The sequence below is a fragment of the Strix aluco genome, chromosome 12 (assembly GCF_031877795.1).
Source record: "Strix aluco isolate bStrAlu1 chromosome 12, bStrAlu1.hap1, whole genome shotgun sequence".
NCBI classification, from domain to species: Eukaryota; Metazoa; Chordata; class Aves; order Strigiformes; family Strigidae; genus Strix; species Strix aluco.
Window position 1 is genome coordinate 11,367,174 of NC_133942.1, and position 13,848 is coordinate 11,381,021.

General features: G+C 64.1%; 2 protein-coding genes across 3 annotated transcripts in view; one reads left to right on the forward strand and one right to left on the reverse strand.

Moving 5' to 3' along the window:
- Positions 1–1,811, reverse strand: part of ZNF710 (zinc finger protein 710) — a 28,231-nt gene extending 26,420 nt beyond the window's left edge. Inside the window, exon 1 of one of the 2 annotated variants that reach the window (XM_074837659.1) lies at positions 1,754–1,811. The gene's annotated coding sequence lies outside the window, so the exon portion shown is untranslated. Of the gene's footprint in view, positions 1–1,462; positions 1,497–1,753 lie in introns of those variants that run through there. The other variant, XM_074837660.1, reaches the window with a different exon arrangement.
- Positions 1,812–5,179: 3,368 nt separating this feature from the next.
- AP3S2 (adaptor related protein complex 3 subunit sigma 2) lies at positions 5,180–12,938 on the forward strand. Its single transcript, XM_074837439.1, has 6 exons — positions 5,180–5,793; positions 6,133–6,224; positions 6,350–6,461; positions 8,090–8,161; positions 11,679–11,786; positions 12,238–12,938. The coding sequence occupies exons 1-6, from the start codon at positions 5,725–5,727 to the stop codon at positions 12,364–12,366; spliced, it is 582 nt and encodes a 193-aa protein (XP_074693540.1). The 5' UTR covers positions 5,180–5,724; the 3' UTR covers positions 12,367–12,938.
- Positions 12,939–13,848: the final 910 nt, after the last annotated feature.

Consider the following 13,848-nt stretch of genomic DNA (forward strand, 5'->3'; position numbering starts at 1 on the left):
CCCACTCCCTCCTCTGCGGGTATCCAGGGCTGATCCTCCGGTCACCTCCCAGGTTTAGGTTGGGAACGTTTCTCGGGGTGTAGCGGAGCTCAAGTTACTCTGATCTAATTTCCCATTTTATAGGGCTACGATGGGATCGCTGCCCGAGGAGGGCGTTAATGGGAGCCTGCTCGCAGACGAGGAGCCCGGCCCAGCAGGTTGTTATCAGGGCTCTGCCCATGCTGGCTCTGGTGAGGAGGATTCGCGCGGCTCCCGCGGGCGGGGAAGCTGTCACCCAGGGGTGGGAGCCGAGGGCACCGCTCACAGCGATGTTGTTCGCTGCCAAAACGGTGCTTGATGCCACAGTGTCTGGAGTCGGTGACCCCCCGGGGATCCAAAGGGGATGCCGAGACGGGTGCCCCTGTCGCGACTTCTCAGGAGTCTCCCTGGGGAAGCCGGTGGGTCTGGGGTCTCCCCCCAACCCCAGGTGCATCTGTGGCTGGCCCGGACTACCCGCACAAACCCGGCTGGAACTGCTGCACGATCGGCTTCGTGAGGCCGCTGCATGTCGGGGACACGAGAAGCCGCTGAGCCGAGGGTGGGAGCACGACGTGGGGTGCGGGAGCCCAGCGGGGTCTGTGGCGCTGCCGGGTCGGGACCCGGCGGGAGGTCAGGCCTCGGGATGCCGCCTTCCGCTCCCGTCACTCCCCCTCCTCTGCCCACACAGGCTGCTTACAAAGAAACTACTAATGATTGGCTAATTAATTAATTATAACTAATTCAACCACCGCGTCCTGTTGATTAACAGGGAGCTATCAAAGGGCTGCACAAACAGGGGGGCCCGGGCGAGTCACTGTCCCCAGCAGGGACACAGGGGACAAAGCAGCCCCGGGCCCGGCAGCAGTGGTGCCCCCAGACCCTCGATGGAGCCGTCGGGGGGGTCCGGCACCGGGAAATCTGGGGGCACCTCCGTGATGGGAAGCGCAAGCGGGACCTGCCTGCTGCGGGACGGAGCAGGTTGGGCCCCGCGGGGTCACGGTTTCGTTTCAGCTCCCCCCCACCCGCCCCCCCACCGTGGCACTTTGTCGCTGTAACCAGGGGGGGAGCACACCCAGGACAGCCGCCGTCGGGCCGGTCCCCAGCGCCTAGAAACTGTCCCCAAACTTGGGGCGCGGCCCACGCGGGGACCCCCCGGCTTTCACCCCGGTCCCCACCAGCGCCGTGAACCCGCCGACCCGTGTGTGTCCCCCCCCCGGCCCCGGGTCGGGGCACCCCGGGGTGCTGGTCGGCGACCGCCCCGACGCCCAACCCGCCCTCTCCCCCTCCGGGCATCCCCCCTCACGCGTGTTACCTGCGTGGGCTCCCCCTCCCATCCTCCCCCCCACACCCCCCCCGGGGCTGACGCTTCCACCGCGTTCCCTCCCTCAACAGGTACCGACCCCGCGGCCGGGCTCGGCCCGGGCCGCCCTCCCCGCAACTTTACCGGAAAGTTTGCGAGCGGCCACGGGGAAACTTGTCGGCGGGGAGCTGGGGGCGGGGGGGGGAGCGGAGGACCCACGTGCGGAGCGGACACGGCCCCCCCCCGCCCCCCCCCGCCGCCTCCCTCCCGCCGCCATCGCTCCCGTCTCCGTCGCGGGGGGAAGGTGGAAGGGAAAAAGGCGGCGACGTATCGGTGGCTGCGGAGCGGTGGGGGGGGTCATCCCCCAACCCCCCCACTCCCCCGGTGGTGGCGGGCGGCGGCGGGGCGGGGGGGAGCCCGGCGGCGGGGACTCACCGTGCGCTCCCGCGGCGGCTCCGCGGGGCGGCGGCGGCGGCTCCGGGCCCGGCGCTGGGTGCGCAGGAAGGAAGAAGGAGGGAATGAGGCAGAGCTGACGTGAAGGGATGCAAAACAGCTCCTCCTAACTCGGCCGCCGGCGGCCGCCCTTTATCTCCCCGCCGTGCCCCCGCGTCCCCCCCCCCCAACTTTCCCGAGCACCGCGATCCCCGCTCCCGTGCGTGTCCCCCACCCCCCTCCTCCTCCCCCAGCCCGCGCATCCCCCGGAGCCGGGTCCGCCCTCGGTACCGGGTGCGGGGAACAAAGCTGCGGGGCGCGGCTCGTCTGATGGTAGCGGGGATGGGGGTGTCCGATGGGGACCCCCCGCCCCCCTGCCGCTCGGGGCATCTCCTCCTCCGCGGTGGCCACCCAAGACCCCTGACCCCAGGGGTTATTTTATCCTGTGGATGAGTATCGCTCCGTTTTGGGGGGGCTTATCCCCCCCAGAGAGGGATGCTCAGGGGGGGTTACGCTGCCTGGAGGAGCTGCGTCCGTCGGGACGGGCAATGGGACCCCAGTTGCTGCCGGGTGTCACTCTCCTCCCCGGTGGGTCTGTGGGAGAGATCCTCTGCGCCCCAGAAACCTCGCAGGGGTTACATTGTACCAGCTGGTGGCCCCCCCTCCTCCCCAAAAAAGACAAGGATGAGCAGAATTTGGGACGTTCCACAAATCCTGAGGGTCTTGGGGCGGGGGGATGCTGTTTACCCCCCCCAGGGAGGCCAGAGGCGGCGGTGGAGGGAGAGGCCAAGGTCGGCCGTGGCGGGGAGGCAGACGGGGGCTGCAGGGGCAGGAGGTGGTGGGACCCCGGAGGGAGGGATGGGGGCTGTAACGTGGGGTAAGGGGAGCGGTTGGCCACCACGAAGCGTGTGAGCTGGCTCCCATCGCGAGGAGGACGAGGGTCATGGAGGAAGGCGGACGTGAAGGCAGCCGGGATTCGGCGGGTGCGTCGGGAGAGTCTCATCGCCATGGAAGCAGGTGGGGCTGGACAGCCTAATCACAGCAAAGAGTTTCTCTAAAAACGCAGTCCTTTGTCTGGCAGACGCACTTCTCCTTTTCAGTGGTTTTTTTTTGTATTCTTGGGTGAAAATTGATCTCGCCGATGCGCTTAAACCATCAGTGGCCATGGTTATGGCTTCCCGCATCCTCCCCGCGTGCCCGTGGACCGGCCAACAGCCCCTCACATGCTCCCGCTGCCCAGGGCCGAGCGCGTCCAGAGACCAGATGTGGCCGGTGAGAACGTTCACCTAAACCGGTGCTTCTCTCCCCGTCTTTACAGCCCTGCCTCGCCCCGCGAGCTTCGCTAAGGGCCCGGTTTGCCTGCGCAAATATTTGCAAATGTGTAAAGATCCTGAACGAGGAGATTTGCTCTGCTCCGCTCCCGCTGCGGTGCGCCCGGAGCACACCCCGAGCACACCCCGAGCACACCCCGAGCACAGCCGGAGCACACCCGGAGCACAGCCGGGACCCAGCTCAGCGGGTGCCACAGCCGGGGGGAGCCGGGGCCGCGGAGGTGGGGGGCAGCCCCCAGCCCACCTGCCTGCCCGGGAGCAGCCCTGCAGCCGCCCCAGCCAATTGGAATGCGGAGACACGAGGCTGCAGCTGGTGTCAGCCAATCGGAAGAGGGAGACACGAGGCTGCAGCTGCCCCAGCCAATCGGGATGTGGAGACACAAGGGTGAAGCTGCCTCAGCCAATCAGGATAGAGATACACAAGGTTGCAGCTGTCCCAGCCAATCGGAACAGGGAGACACAAGGCCGCAGCCGCCCCAGCCAATAGGAACAAGGAAACATGAGGCCACAGCTGCCCCAGCCAATCAAGATGTGGAGACAGAAGGCTGAAGCGGCCTCAGCCAATCAGAAGAGGGAGACACGAGGCCGCAGCCGCCCCAGCCAATCAGCACGCCAGGGCAGGATCACGCGCAGCCTCTCGCAGTTGAGGAACGCCAGGTGTCTGCAGCGGTCTCAGCCAATCAGGCTGGGGGTAGAAGTGACGCTTGGCCAATGGGTGTCCAGCCGCGGAGGCCGCTTCCTCCCGCCCCCCGGACAGCGATGGGGGGGGTGGCAGCTCGCAGCTCAACACCCGCCATCTTGGTGACCCCCCGCTCTGGGTCCTCGGGGAAAGAGGGGCTGGACCCGTCCAGAGGCGGCGGAAGGGCCGTGCTCTGCCACAGCCGCTGCTCGCCAGTGCATCCTGTCACCCGCCACTTCTGGGGTGCCATGGCGCCGTCACCCCCCCATCCCGCCTGCGGCACCGTCTGTTTGTTCACGCCCTCACGTGGGTGGGTCCCCGCTCTCCGACCGGAGGAAGGCTCCCGCCGCCTCGGCATCATCCTCACGCACCGTCACTGGCACACGATTCCCCTCCATCGTCTGGAAATGGGTGCTGGGATCACCCTGCCCCATGCCTGGTGCCCTCGACGTCCTTCCCCGGCTCTCCTCCATGTCACCCCGCTCTCCCCTCCCTTCATGGCTGTTGTTCATCCCCGCTCACAAACAGCCTTTTCATACGAGGGCCGGAGTGAAGAGGGTGTCTCTATCCTTGATTATTCCCTTTCTTTCCCCATTAAATTATGGATCTTTATTTTCCCCGTCTCCCCCTTCCTTCCGGTACTTCTTTCCGAATCCTTTCCTCGTTGTCCTTGATGTGCCTTGATGGAACTCAGCCACGCCGTGGTCTTTAGATCGCGCCCGTGTGCGGTTTCTTTACGTTGATCTGGGATCACACACCCTTTGCTGTTTGCTTTTTGACTCCCTGGTCCTTAAAAAGCACCTGGTGCAGCCGCCATCGTTGTGTGTGATTCTTTCTCCCATTCCTCTGGAAAATAACCCTTCAGCAGGCTGGGTTATCCAGCGATGGCAGTGCTGTGCCACGGTAGCACCCTGGGCACCATGGCCCGGCTGGGCTGGTCCTGGGGGGGGCTCGGGGGAGCCAGGGGGCTGCGGTGAGCACAGAAAATGGTGGGCAGCTGAGTGTCCTCCCTTTGGTGGCCCAGCCTGGCCTGGCTGTCCCCACCCGGTGGGCCTGGGGGGGCCTCTCCCCGGCCGGCAGCTCCTGCTGGGGACAGAGCAGGGGCTGGCAGGGCAGCAGGCAGTGGGGCAACAGGCAGTGGGGCAGGAGGCAGCAGGGCAGGGGTTGGCAGGGACTGGCAGGGCAAGGACTGGCAGGGCAGCAGGCAGCGGGGCAGGGGCTGGCAGGGCAGGGACTGGCAGGGCTGAGCCACTGGGAGAGGCCCCGCTCACGAAATCCCCCCAGAAGCAAGTGGGGGCGCTGGCGCTTTAAGAGGGGGCGTGGTCTGACGCCGAGCTCCGCCCCGCCGATCGGCCACGCCCCCCCCGCGCGCGTTCCTCCGCGGCGTGGCACCGCGCGGCTCCCGTCGCTCCGGGGCTGGTGCGCCCCCTGGCGGCGCGGGCGGGGAGCGGACGGCCGGTGCCGGTTCGGGCCTCGGGCCTCGGGCCTCGGCGGCGCGTTCCCGGTGCGGGCCTCGACCTGCCCCTGCCCCGCCCCGCCCCATTGCGGGCCGCGAGGAGCGGCTGCCCCCTCCCCGGTCTGCCCCGGTGGTCATCGCCGTCCCGGAGAGGACCGGGCAGGCCTCGGCCCGGCATCCCGGCCCGGGGAGCCCCCGGCCTTGGCAAGTGGGCGAGCGGCTGCGTCCCCGCCTGAGGAGCGGCTCTGGGCCTCCCCCCTTTCCCCCGGTCCCCGGGTCGGTTCCCGAGCCCCGGCACCGCGTGTCGGGCCGAGGCCGGGCCCCGGGGGCGCAGGGTCCCCGCGGGGCCGCCCGGGCTCAGCCCACCGGGGGCCGGCCCGGAGCACCGCCCCGGTGCCCGCCGCCGCCTTTCCGGGGCGGGTGAGGGGCTTCCTGCGGGGAGGCTGCGGCCGCTGCGGCCCCGGTTCTGCTCCCGGCCCGGCCTGGCGCGGCCCGTCCAGCCGCCGGGATGATCAACGCCATCCTGGTGTTCAACAACCACGGGAAGCCGCGGCTCGTCCGCTTCTACCAGCACCTGGTGCGGGGCCGGGGGCCGGGGCCAGGGCCGGGGCTGCCTCTGGGGCTGGTGGCAGCGGGTACTTGAGCCCGGTGTGGGGCTGGGGGTGTCCGGGGGGCTCGGCTGGGGCTGGGCGGGGAGCGATCGAGGAGCCCAGTACCCTGGCCTGGTGCCGTGGTATGGCCCGTGGCCACCACACCGGGTCACCCAAGGCTGCCCCTGTGGTGCTGAGGGCTGGTGGGGAGCTGGGACCTGCCCATCACCCTGAGCTACGAGCTCAGCGTGTCCCTCGGGGGAGAGCAGGGGACGTGGGTCCTCCAGGCCGTGCACCCACAGGTGCTTGCCCTCGCCTCCTTGCAGGCGGAGGAGGTCCAGCAGCAGATTATCCGTGAGACTTTCCACCTGGTGCTGAAGCGCGATGACCACATTTGCAACTTCCTGGAGTGCGGCAGGTAACCCCCATCCCTCCATCGGGGTGCAGGGGGCTGTGCCGGGCTGTCCCCTCAGCCAGGGCAGCGCCTGAGCTGCGTGTGTGTGTGTCCCCCTCAAAGTGTCACCTCCCCTCGTGTCTCCGCAGCCTGTTTGGTGGCTCCGACTACAAGCTGATCTACCGCCACTACGCCACACTGTACTTTGTCTTCTGCGTGGACTCCTCGGAGAGTGAGCTGGGCATCCTGGACCTCATCCAGGTCGGTCTCTCTGCAGGGGTGTTTGTTGCCCGAGGGTGGCTGGCAGGTGCCTTCCCCCAGAGCACGGTCCAGTCCTGAGGCCCCAAGACCTCTTGGGTGCACTTTGTGTCTGCGACATCTCTGTGCTGGCCCTTCTGGAAGCGACGGGAGCGGTTCAGGGGGCTGCGATGGGGAGGGGGAGCTGTGTGTGCCTTAGCCGATCCACAGCTCCTCCGCCTGGAAGCAGCGGGGGAAGTCAATCTGGATGAATTTCTTTAAAAAAATAGAATCACAGAATCATTTAGGTTGGAAAAGACCCTTAAGATCATTGAGTCCAACTGTTAATCATAGAGTCACAGAGTGGCAGGTTGGAAGGGGCCTCAAGGATCAGCTGGTCCAACCTTTCTGGCAAAAGTCTGGCCTAGACAAGCTGGCCCAGCCCTCCTCTAGCTGAATCTTAAAGTGTCCAATGTTGGCAAACCCACCGCTTCCCCGGGGAGATTATTCCAGGGGCTGATTGTTCTCAGTGTGAAACATTTTCCTCTTGTGTCCAGTCAGAATCTCCCCTTGTCCCCGTTCCTCCTTATCTTTTCCGTGTGACTCCTTGTAAAAGGGAGTCTCCATCTGCTTCGTAGCCACCCTTCAAATACTGGAACGTGGAGATAAGGTCTCCCCTCATTCCTCCAGGATGATGTTTTCCCAGGTGCAAGACCTTGAGTTTGTCCTTACTGAACTTCAGCAGGTTCTTGTTAGCCCCCTCTGCCAGCCCAGCCAGGGCTCCCTGCAGGGTGGTTCTCCCTCCCCGAGTATCCCCTTCCCGCTCAATTTGGTATCACCAGCAAACAAAAAAAGTGTTAACACTGCCAGCTCCACCACTAACCCACGTCCCTGAGCGCTGCATCCACAGGTCTTTTAGGTACCTCCTGGGATGGTGACTCCACCCCTTCCCTGGGCAGCCCGTTCCAACACTTGACAACCCTTTCAGTGAAGAAATTTTCCCTAATATCCAATCTGAATCTCCCTGGGCACAACCTGGGGCCGTTTCCTCTTGTCCTATCACTTGTTACTGGGGAAAAGAGACCGACCCCCACCTCGCTCCAACCAGAGTTGTAGAGGGCGATGAGGTCTCCCCTCAGCCTCCTCTTCTCCAGGCTAAACAGCCCCAGTTCCCTCAGTCGCCCCTCACAGGATTTGTGCTCCAGACCCTGCTCCAGCTTCCTTGTTCTCTGGACACGCTCCAGCCCCTCAATGTCTGTCTTACAGCAGGGCCCCAAAACTACGAGTGCATTTTAATAACTGTGTTCAAACACCGCGTGGGCGCGTGAAGGGACCTTTGCTGAGTCCGGCTGACGGCAGATGCGAGCGTGTGGGGAGGTGGCAGAGCTGCCGGCCCTGCTTGCCTCACCCACCCTGTGATCATGCCGTTCCTGTGACTCGGCCCCTTTCGGGCCGTTCTGGGGGGCTGTGGCCCCTTTGTCTCAGCACCGCTGCGGAGTAGGACATCGAACCCGGGGTGTTTCCCCCGGAACAGCTGGGTCCCGTGTTTCGCTGCCCTTGACCTTATGCCGGGCCCCTTGCGGGGGTTCTGGGTGCGCGGGCAGCGTCTTGCAGGGGTCCTCTGTGGTGAGCTCCCCTCCCTGCCCCCTCAGGTTTTCGTGGAGACGCTGGACAAGTGCTTTGAGAACGTCTGTGAGCTGGACCTCATCTTCCACATGGACAAGGTGGGTCATAGGCTCTGGGTGCTCCCCCAGGCCAGCGCTGTCGTTCCCCCCGGAGCCCTGCACTCCCATGGGCAGGAGCCAGCCCAGCCTCCAGCTCTGGAGCCTCCCAGGAGAGGCTGTTAGTACGTTAACCCTTGTGTTTTGGGGAGAGGTTGAAATCCTGGGTGGGGAAGTTGTCAGCCTGGGGTCTTCGTAAGCTGCTCGCATCGTGTCCTCCCAACAGGAGACGGGAGTTGCTGGGCTCTGTTCCACATCCTCCGTGGGCAAGCTGGCTTTCGGCTCCCTGAGCTTGCCCCATGGCGCGGCTGCTGCGGGGCTGCGCCTGGTGGGGGGTGTGGGGGCTCTCCTGGTGTCTGCCACGATGTGGGGTAACTGCGGGGCCAAGTGAGGGGGATCTGTGTGGAGGCTTTGCTCTTGGTCTTTGCACGGGCCGGTGCCGACGGAGCTGGGCAGGCTCCGGCATCATGCAGGGGCGTTCTGCCTCTTCTCGCTGGACATGGGGACCTGTCAGAGGTCTTGTTAACATTTTACTAGAGCTGCAGGGAAAGAAAGGTAAGGAACAATGGGAGTGTTTGGAATACAAAGTGTTTGGTAAACTTTGATTTGAGCCACAGCCTTTAACGATTCCTCTTTAGCTGGACTGAGTTTCTGGGCGGAAACCTATCCTCTTTGATGGTCTCATAGATGGGGCTGAAGATAGCTGGGATTATGTTTAGAGAAAGGAGAATTTAGCTGACATGTGCTAGACTTGGGTTGCTGTTGATAAGGGTTTTGTTCCTTTGTTGAAGACAAAACATGCCAACAAAAAAGAGGAGTGGGAAAAAAACCAAGGCTGTAAAATGTTCCGTTTCTGTCAGCGATTCCAACTTAGGAACTCTGGCAGAGAACTGGAGTTAGAAAATCTTCTTAGAAGGTGATCTGGATCAGCTGAATGTACTAGGAACTGGTGAAGTAAGACTTTGATTTCATAATTTACCCAGCTGTAAACTTTCAGAAATGTTACAACGTTGATTAACCTGTCAGAAAAAACGTTCTTATCAAAGCAAGCCAAAGGAGAGGAAGGAAGATGTCAGGAGGGGGAGGAGTTGCGGCGACAGCCACCCAGATCACCTCTGGCCCCGTCTGCGGGAGGACGTGCTCTCAGTTACCCCTTCTGTGACGCCACCGAGAGCCGGCAGCTTTGCTCTCCATCCGCAGCCCATGGGCAGGAATTACCCTGTTGCTTTCTGTTTTGCCAACAGTAGCACGGCTTGTCCTTCCTCTGAACTCTCCTGCCAGGCAGAGGGTTCAGGGCAGGCAGGAGTTGGAGGGTTTCTGACTGGGGAGACCCTGGGCTTGGCCACCCCCAGCCTCCCCTACCAGTCTTGTTCAGTGCCGGTCCCGTGCTCCCACTGCTTCCCAGCCTTGACTTCAGGCCTTGGCCGCTGTCAGCGGGTGCCCTCGTCTCTATATTTGGCGCATATTTATTTCTCAGACGTGTTGATGTTGAGTGCCCCTGCTGCTTCCGAGGGCTTGGTGGCGTTGGGGGAGCTGGGAGTGCGCAGCTGTGTCCCGCTGCTCCCCGCCCTGGCCCCTCAGGTGCTGGGGCAGGGCTTTCCGCGGCCGTGGGGGTGCACCGAGCCCCGTCTGCGTGAGGGTGGTTTGCCAAGGGCAGGGCAGGGCAGGTGGATTTCAGGGTTTGTGAGAAGTGAGGTGGGACGGTGGTGGTGGTTTGGCCAGCAGAGATTTCGACTCTGAACATCCCCAACCCAGCAGGTTCTGGCTGGGCTTTGGGAGCGGCTTTGTCCGGGTCCTGTGATTTTTCTCTTGCTGCCTTTAACACCCACCTCACGCTCTGTGTGCAGCGCGGGGTCCGTGGAGTGAGGGTTTTGGGTCCCTGCTCTTGCAGGATGGGGCTGGCAGGACCGTGATTCCCAGGCGCTGGTGACACCAGTGCTTTTAGGCTGTTGGCTTCGGCAGCCTCAGAGCTGCAGGGACCCCTCTTTTTCAAGGGGAGGCTGGAGCCACGAAGCCGTGGGGAGGTTCAGAGGCTCTTGCCCAACCCCTGTGTGTTCTTCGTACCTTGGAGGAGAACATGAGTTTTGCTCAGCAGCTGCAAGGTCCCAGAGAGGACGTGTTTGTTCAGAAAGTGCTGTGTTTCTGTTTGGAAAACAAAGATTGCTTGGGATTTCTGCCCTGTTGGTTTTGGTCCAACTTGGGCCAAAGCCAGATCTCGAAGGAACAACATTTCCTGCAGCCCAGATGCTCTCCTGTTGTGGGGAGCTGCCGGCACCGTCCGGTGCGGCGTTTGCTGGGGCTGGGCTGGGGCTGTGCTGCGGAACAGCGGTTCCAGTGCCACGGGTGTCCTGGGAAGGGGCTGTATGGCCTGTGGCTCGCCCTGTGCAGTGCTGACCCCCCAGTTCTGCTCCTGGTGCTGTTGGAGCAGGATGGGACCGGCGGGGAGCCCTGTGGGGGCTCGCCCTTCACATGGAGCTGGGTTTCCCCCTTCGAGCAGGTTCTCCTGCTTGCTTTATTTCTCACAGCATTGCCCTGGCAGTATTTGCCACACAGTTTTTACAAGTGCAACCTGACCTCATGAAGCCATAAAACGATAGAATGACTTAACCATCCTCCAGTAATAGCCTCTTTCACGGAAGGAACCAGAGACCCATAAACTCATTATCTGTGCTGGGTGGTTGCTGGGAGCTGCTGACTTAGCAAGGAAGGCTGAGCTCTGCGGGGCGGTGGAGCCCAGGGTGCGTCTTTTCCCGGATTGCAGACCACGATGGGCCCTTTCTCCTGCTTCGGCTGTGGGGTGTCGCTGGCCCTCCCCGGTGGGGGCTGGCAGGAGGGTGCAGCTCGCTGCCTTGAGCTGGCTCCAGTTCATCCTTGGCCCCATGCAGGCCCTGGGGAAGGGACCAGCCACTCTCAGCAGTTTTGTACTTTTTTGGGGCATGTGTCGCAGCCCTGTCTCTCCTAAGCGAAAGCAAAGTGGTTGGGCTCAGGCCTGGCTTTCTGGGTAGAAAAAACTGGTCCTGGGAAGCGCAGGCTCTGGGAGGCCCTGGGGTCTGTGCTGCCCCGTGGGCTCCCCCCCAGATTTCTAGGTGGGGAGCTGGTCCCGGCCCAGGGAGGGATCAAACTTCAGATGAGGTGTCAGAGATGGTGCAGCCAGTGGGTGCTGGCGGGCCAGGTCAGACCTGGCCTCTCCGGGGGCTGCCGTGGGCCCGACAGGCAATGTTTGCTCTGGTCCCTGGGGTGGGGGGTGTCCTCTAGAGCCGGGACTGGGGCTGCCAGACTCCCCCTGTGCTGAGGACCATGGGTGCCCTCTTGCTCTGCAGGCAGCCACTGGGGCTGTGCGGGCTGAGGGGAGGATGGGGCTGGGTTTGTGTCTCTCGGGGAAACATCACTGACCCCTGGCGTGCTCCCACACCAGCCTGCGGCCGCTGCGGCCGCTGCTGCTCCTGGCTGGTCTGAGAGCTGGGCTGGGTTCACAGCCCACCCCATCCCACCCCATCCCATCCCTCTCCTCCCCTTGCAGGTTCACCACATCTTGCAGGAGGTGGTGATAGGTGGCATGGTGCTGGAGACCAACATGAACGAGATTGTGGCGCAGGTGGAGGCCCAGAGCAAGCTGGAGAAGGCGGAGGTGAGTGGCAACGCTGCGGCTCTGCCCCGGGGGAGGCTGATGCGCTTCTCTGGCACTTATGGGGTATCCCCAGTACCCCCAGTCTCTGCCTGCCTGAGTCTGTGGGGAGTGGGCTGGGGGCATCCCTCCCTTGCTGTGCTCCGGGCCGTTGAATGCAGGGAGCAGCCCAAGCATGGAAATGGCTATTCCCCTCAAGGTTAATAACCTGAGGTAGTGAAAAGTTTATTGCCCCTGTTTGTGCTGTCACTGTGAAGATGCAGCTCTGCTCCGGCCGCAGGGAAGCACTGCGCTGCTGCTCCTGTGATATCAATAGAAACGGGTCTGTCAGCGGGGAAAGACGGGGACGTGGCCGGGCCCAGGGGCTCGGGGGAGCAGGGCAGCACGGGGCAGGGCTGTGTTTGGGGAGCAGGGGATTGCGGGGCCGGCGGTGACCAGTCCCTCCTGTTGGCAGGGTGGGCTCTCGGCTGCTCCTTCCCGCGCAGTCTCGGCTGTGAAGAACATCAACCTGCCCGAGATCCCTCGCAACATCAACATCGGTGACATCAACATCAAAGTGCCCAACCTGTCGCAGTTCATGTGAGCGTCCTGCAGCAGGGGTGGGGGCTCTGGCTCAGGGAGGGGAGCTGGGCTCTGCTGGGCTCCCCCGGCCCCGTTTGGCCTCACAGTGGGCCAGGTGTGCTGCAGGGAGTGGTGACGGTGCTTCTGTCTGTCACCTTGCACCCACACTTGCCGGTGTCCCCACAGCAAGGGTGGCCTTTCTTCCCTCCCTCTCCCCTCCCCGTGGATGTGCAGCCTCTTTCCTCGCTGTTCGAGGAGGGGAAAGAGCCGGGTCCTGCCTCTCCCAGCACTTCTTGGGGTTCCCAGTTGTGAAAACACGCCTGTAGCTGGTGGCTCCCGCAGGAGCCCTGGGCTGTTGTCTCCTCCCTGCGCTGGGCAGCCCCCTGTGCCCGCTCCAGCACTGCCCGCTGCTTGCCACCAGCCTGCCCAGGGTTGCCAATCAGAGCTGCTGCGAGCTCCGGAGCTGGGCCAGCGCGGGTGGTACCCGCTGGCCCAGGGGAGCGGGCAGGGAGCTGCCTGGGCTGCTAGTTGGGTTGGGGCCAGCGGGGCTGGAGCGTGTCCTCGTGTCCTAATAAACCACCGTCTGAACCCGTGGCTGTGTCTACTGCTGGCCTGGCCTGGGGGGAGCACGGGGAGGGGTTGGGGGCCTCTGCGCAGCTCTGGTGGAGCGGCTGCAGCCCCGGGGGGGCTCTCAGCTGGCGGAGGCTGCTGTGGGGGGGTGGGAAATAGGGTCCCGGAGCACACCTGGGGCTGGGGCTGCTGCAGCAGGGGCTCCAGGGAGGGTCCCTGGGTGCAGCGGGGAGCGCGATGGCCCCCCCTGGGGCTGTGACAGCGGCGTCCCCTGCTCTGGGCCTTTGGTCACCAGCCTTCGACCTGCTGCTGCCCTCCCGCTGTTCCCTGCCTCCTCCCTGCCGCAGAGCGTCCCTGCTCCGCTCTTGGGCTCAAGGGGCACATGGAGGTGTCCCCCCGAGGCCTGGGGGTTGCAGAGAGCGTGGCTGGAGGGGACGGGTCAGGCAGGGAGGTCCCCAAGCAGCCGGGCTCCTCGGGCCAGGTGCCCCTGGCTCTGTCACAGCTCCTTCTGGCCACCAGCCTCCGGGCTGGCTCGGGGCCCCTTCCTCAGCTTTCCCTCGGCTCTGCCTCCACTTCCCCTGGCAGGGAAACCGTGACTCTGCCTGGAAGGAATTTTCCTGCCGTCTCCCCTCCCTGCTGCTTAACCCTTCCCCAACTGGCCATGAGCCACTGCCAGTGGCTCGTGGAGGTCAAGGAGCCGGGCAGCCCGCTCCTTCCTGTTCTCCGCCAGCCATCCTCTTCCTTCTCCTCCTCTCCCTCCTGTCGGCTGCTGGAGCAGTGGGGTGGAGGGAGCAGGTGAGCGGTGTCCTGGGGTGGGGACAACGGGGTGTGTCAGGCACCGGGATGGTTGGAAGGGAAAACTGGGGGTGCTGGGGGGGTTGGGCTGGGGCAGCAGCCTGCACTGTGCCTGCACCCAGCCCCATGGCACGGCCGT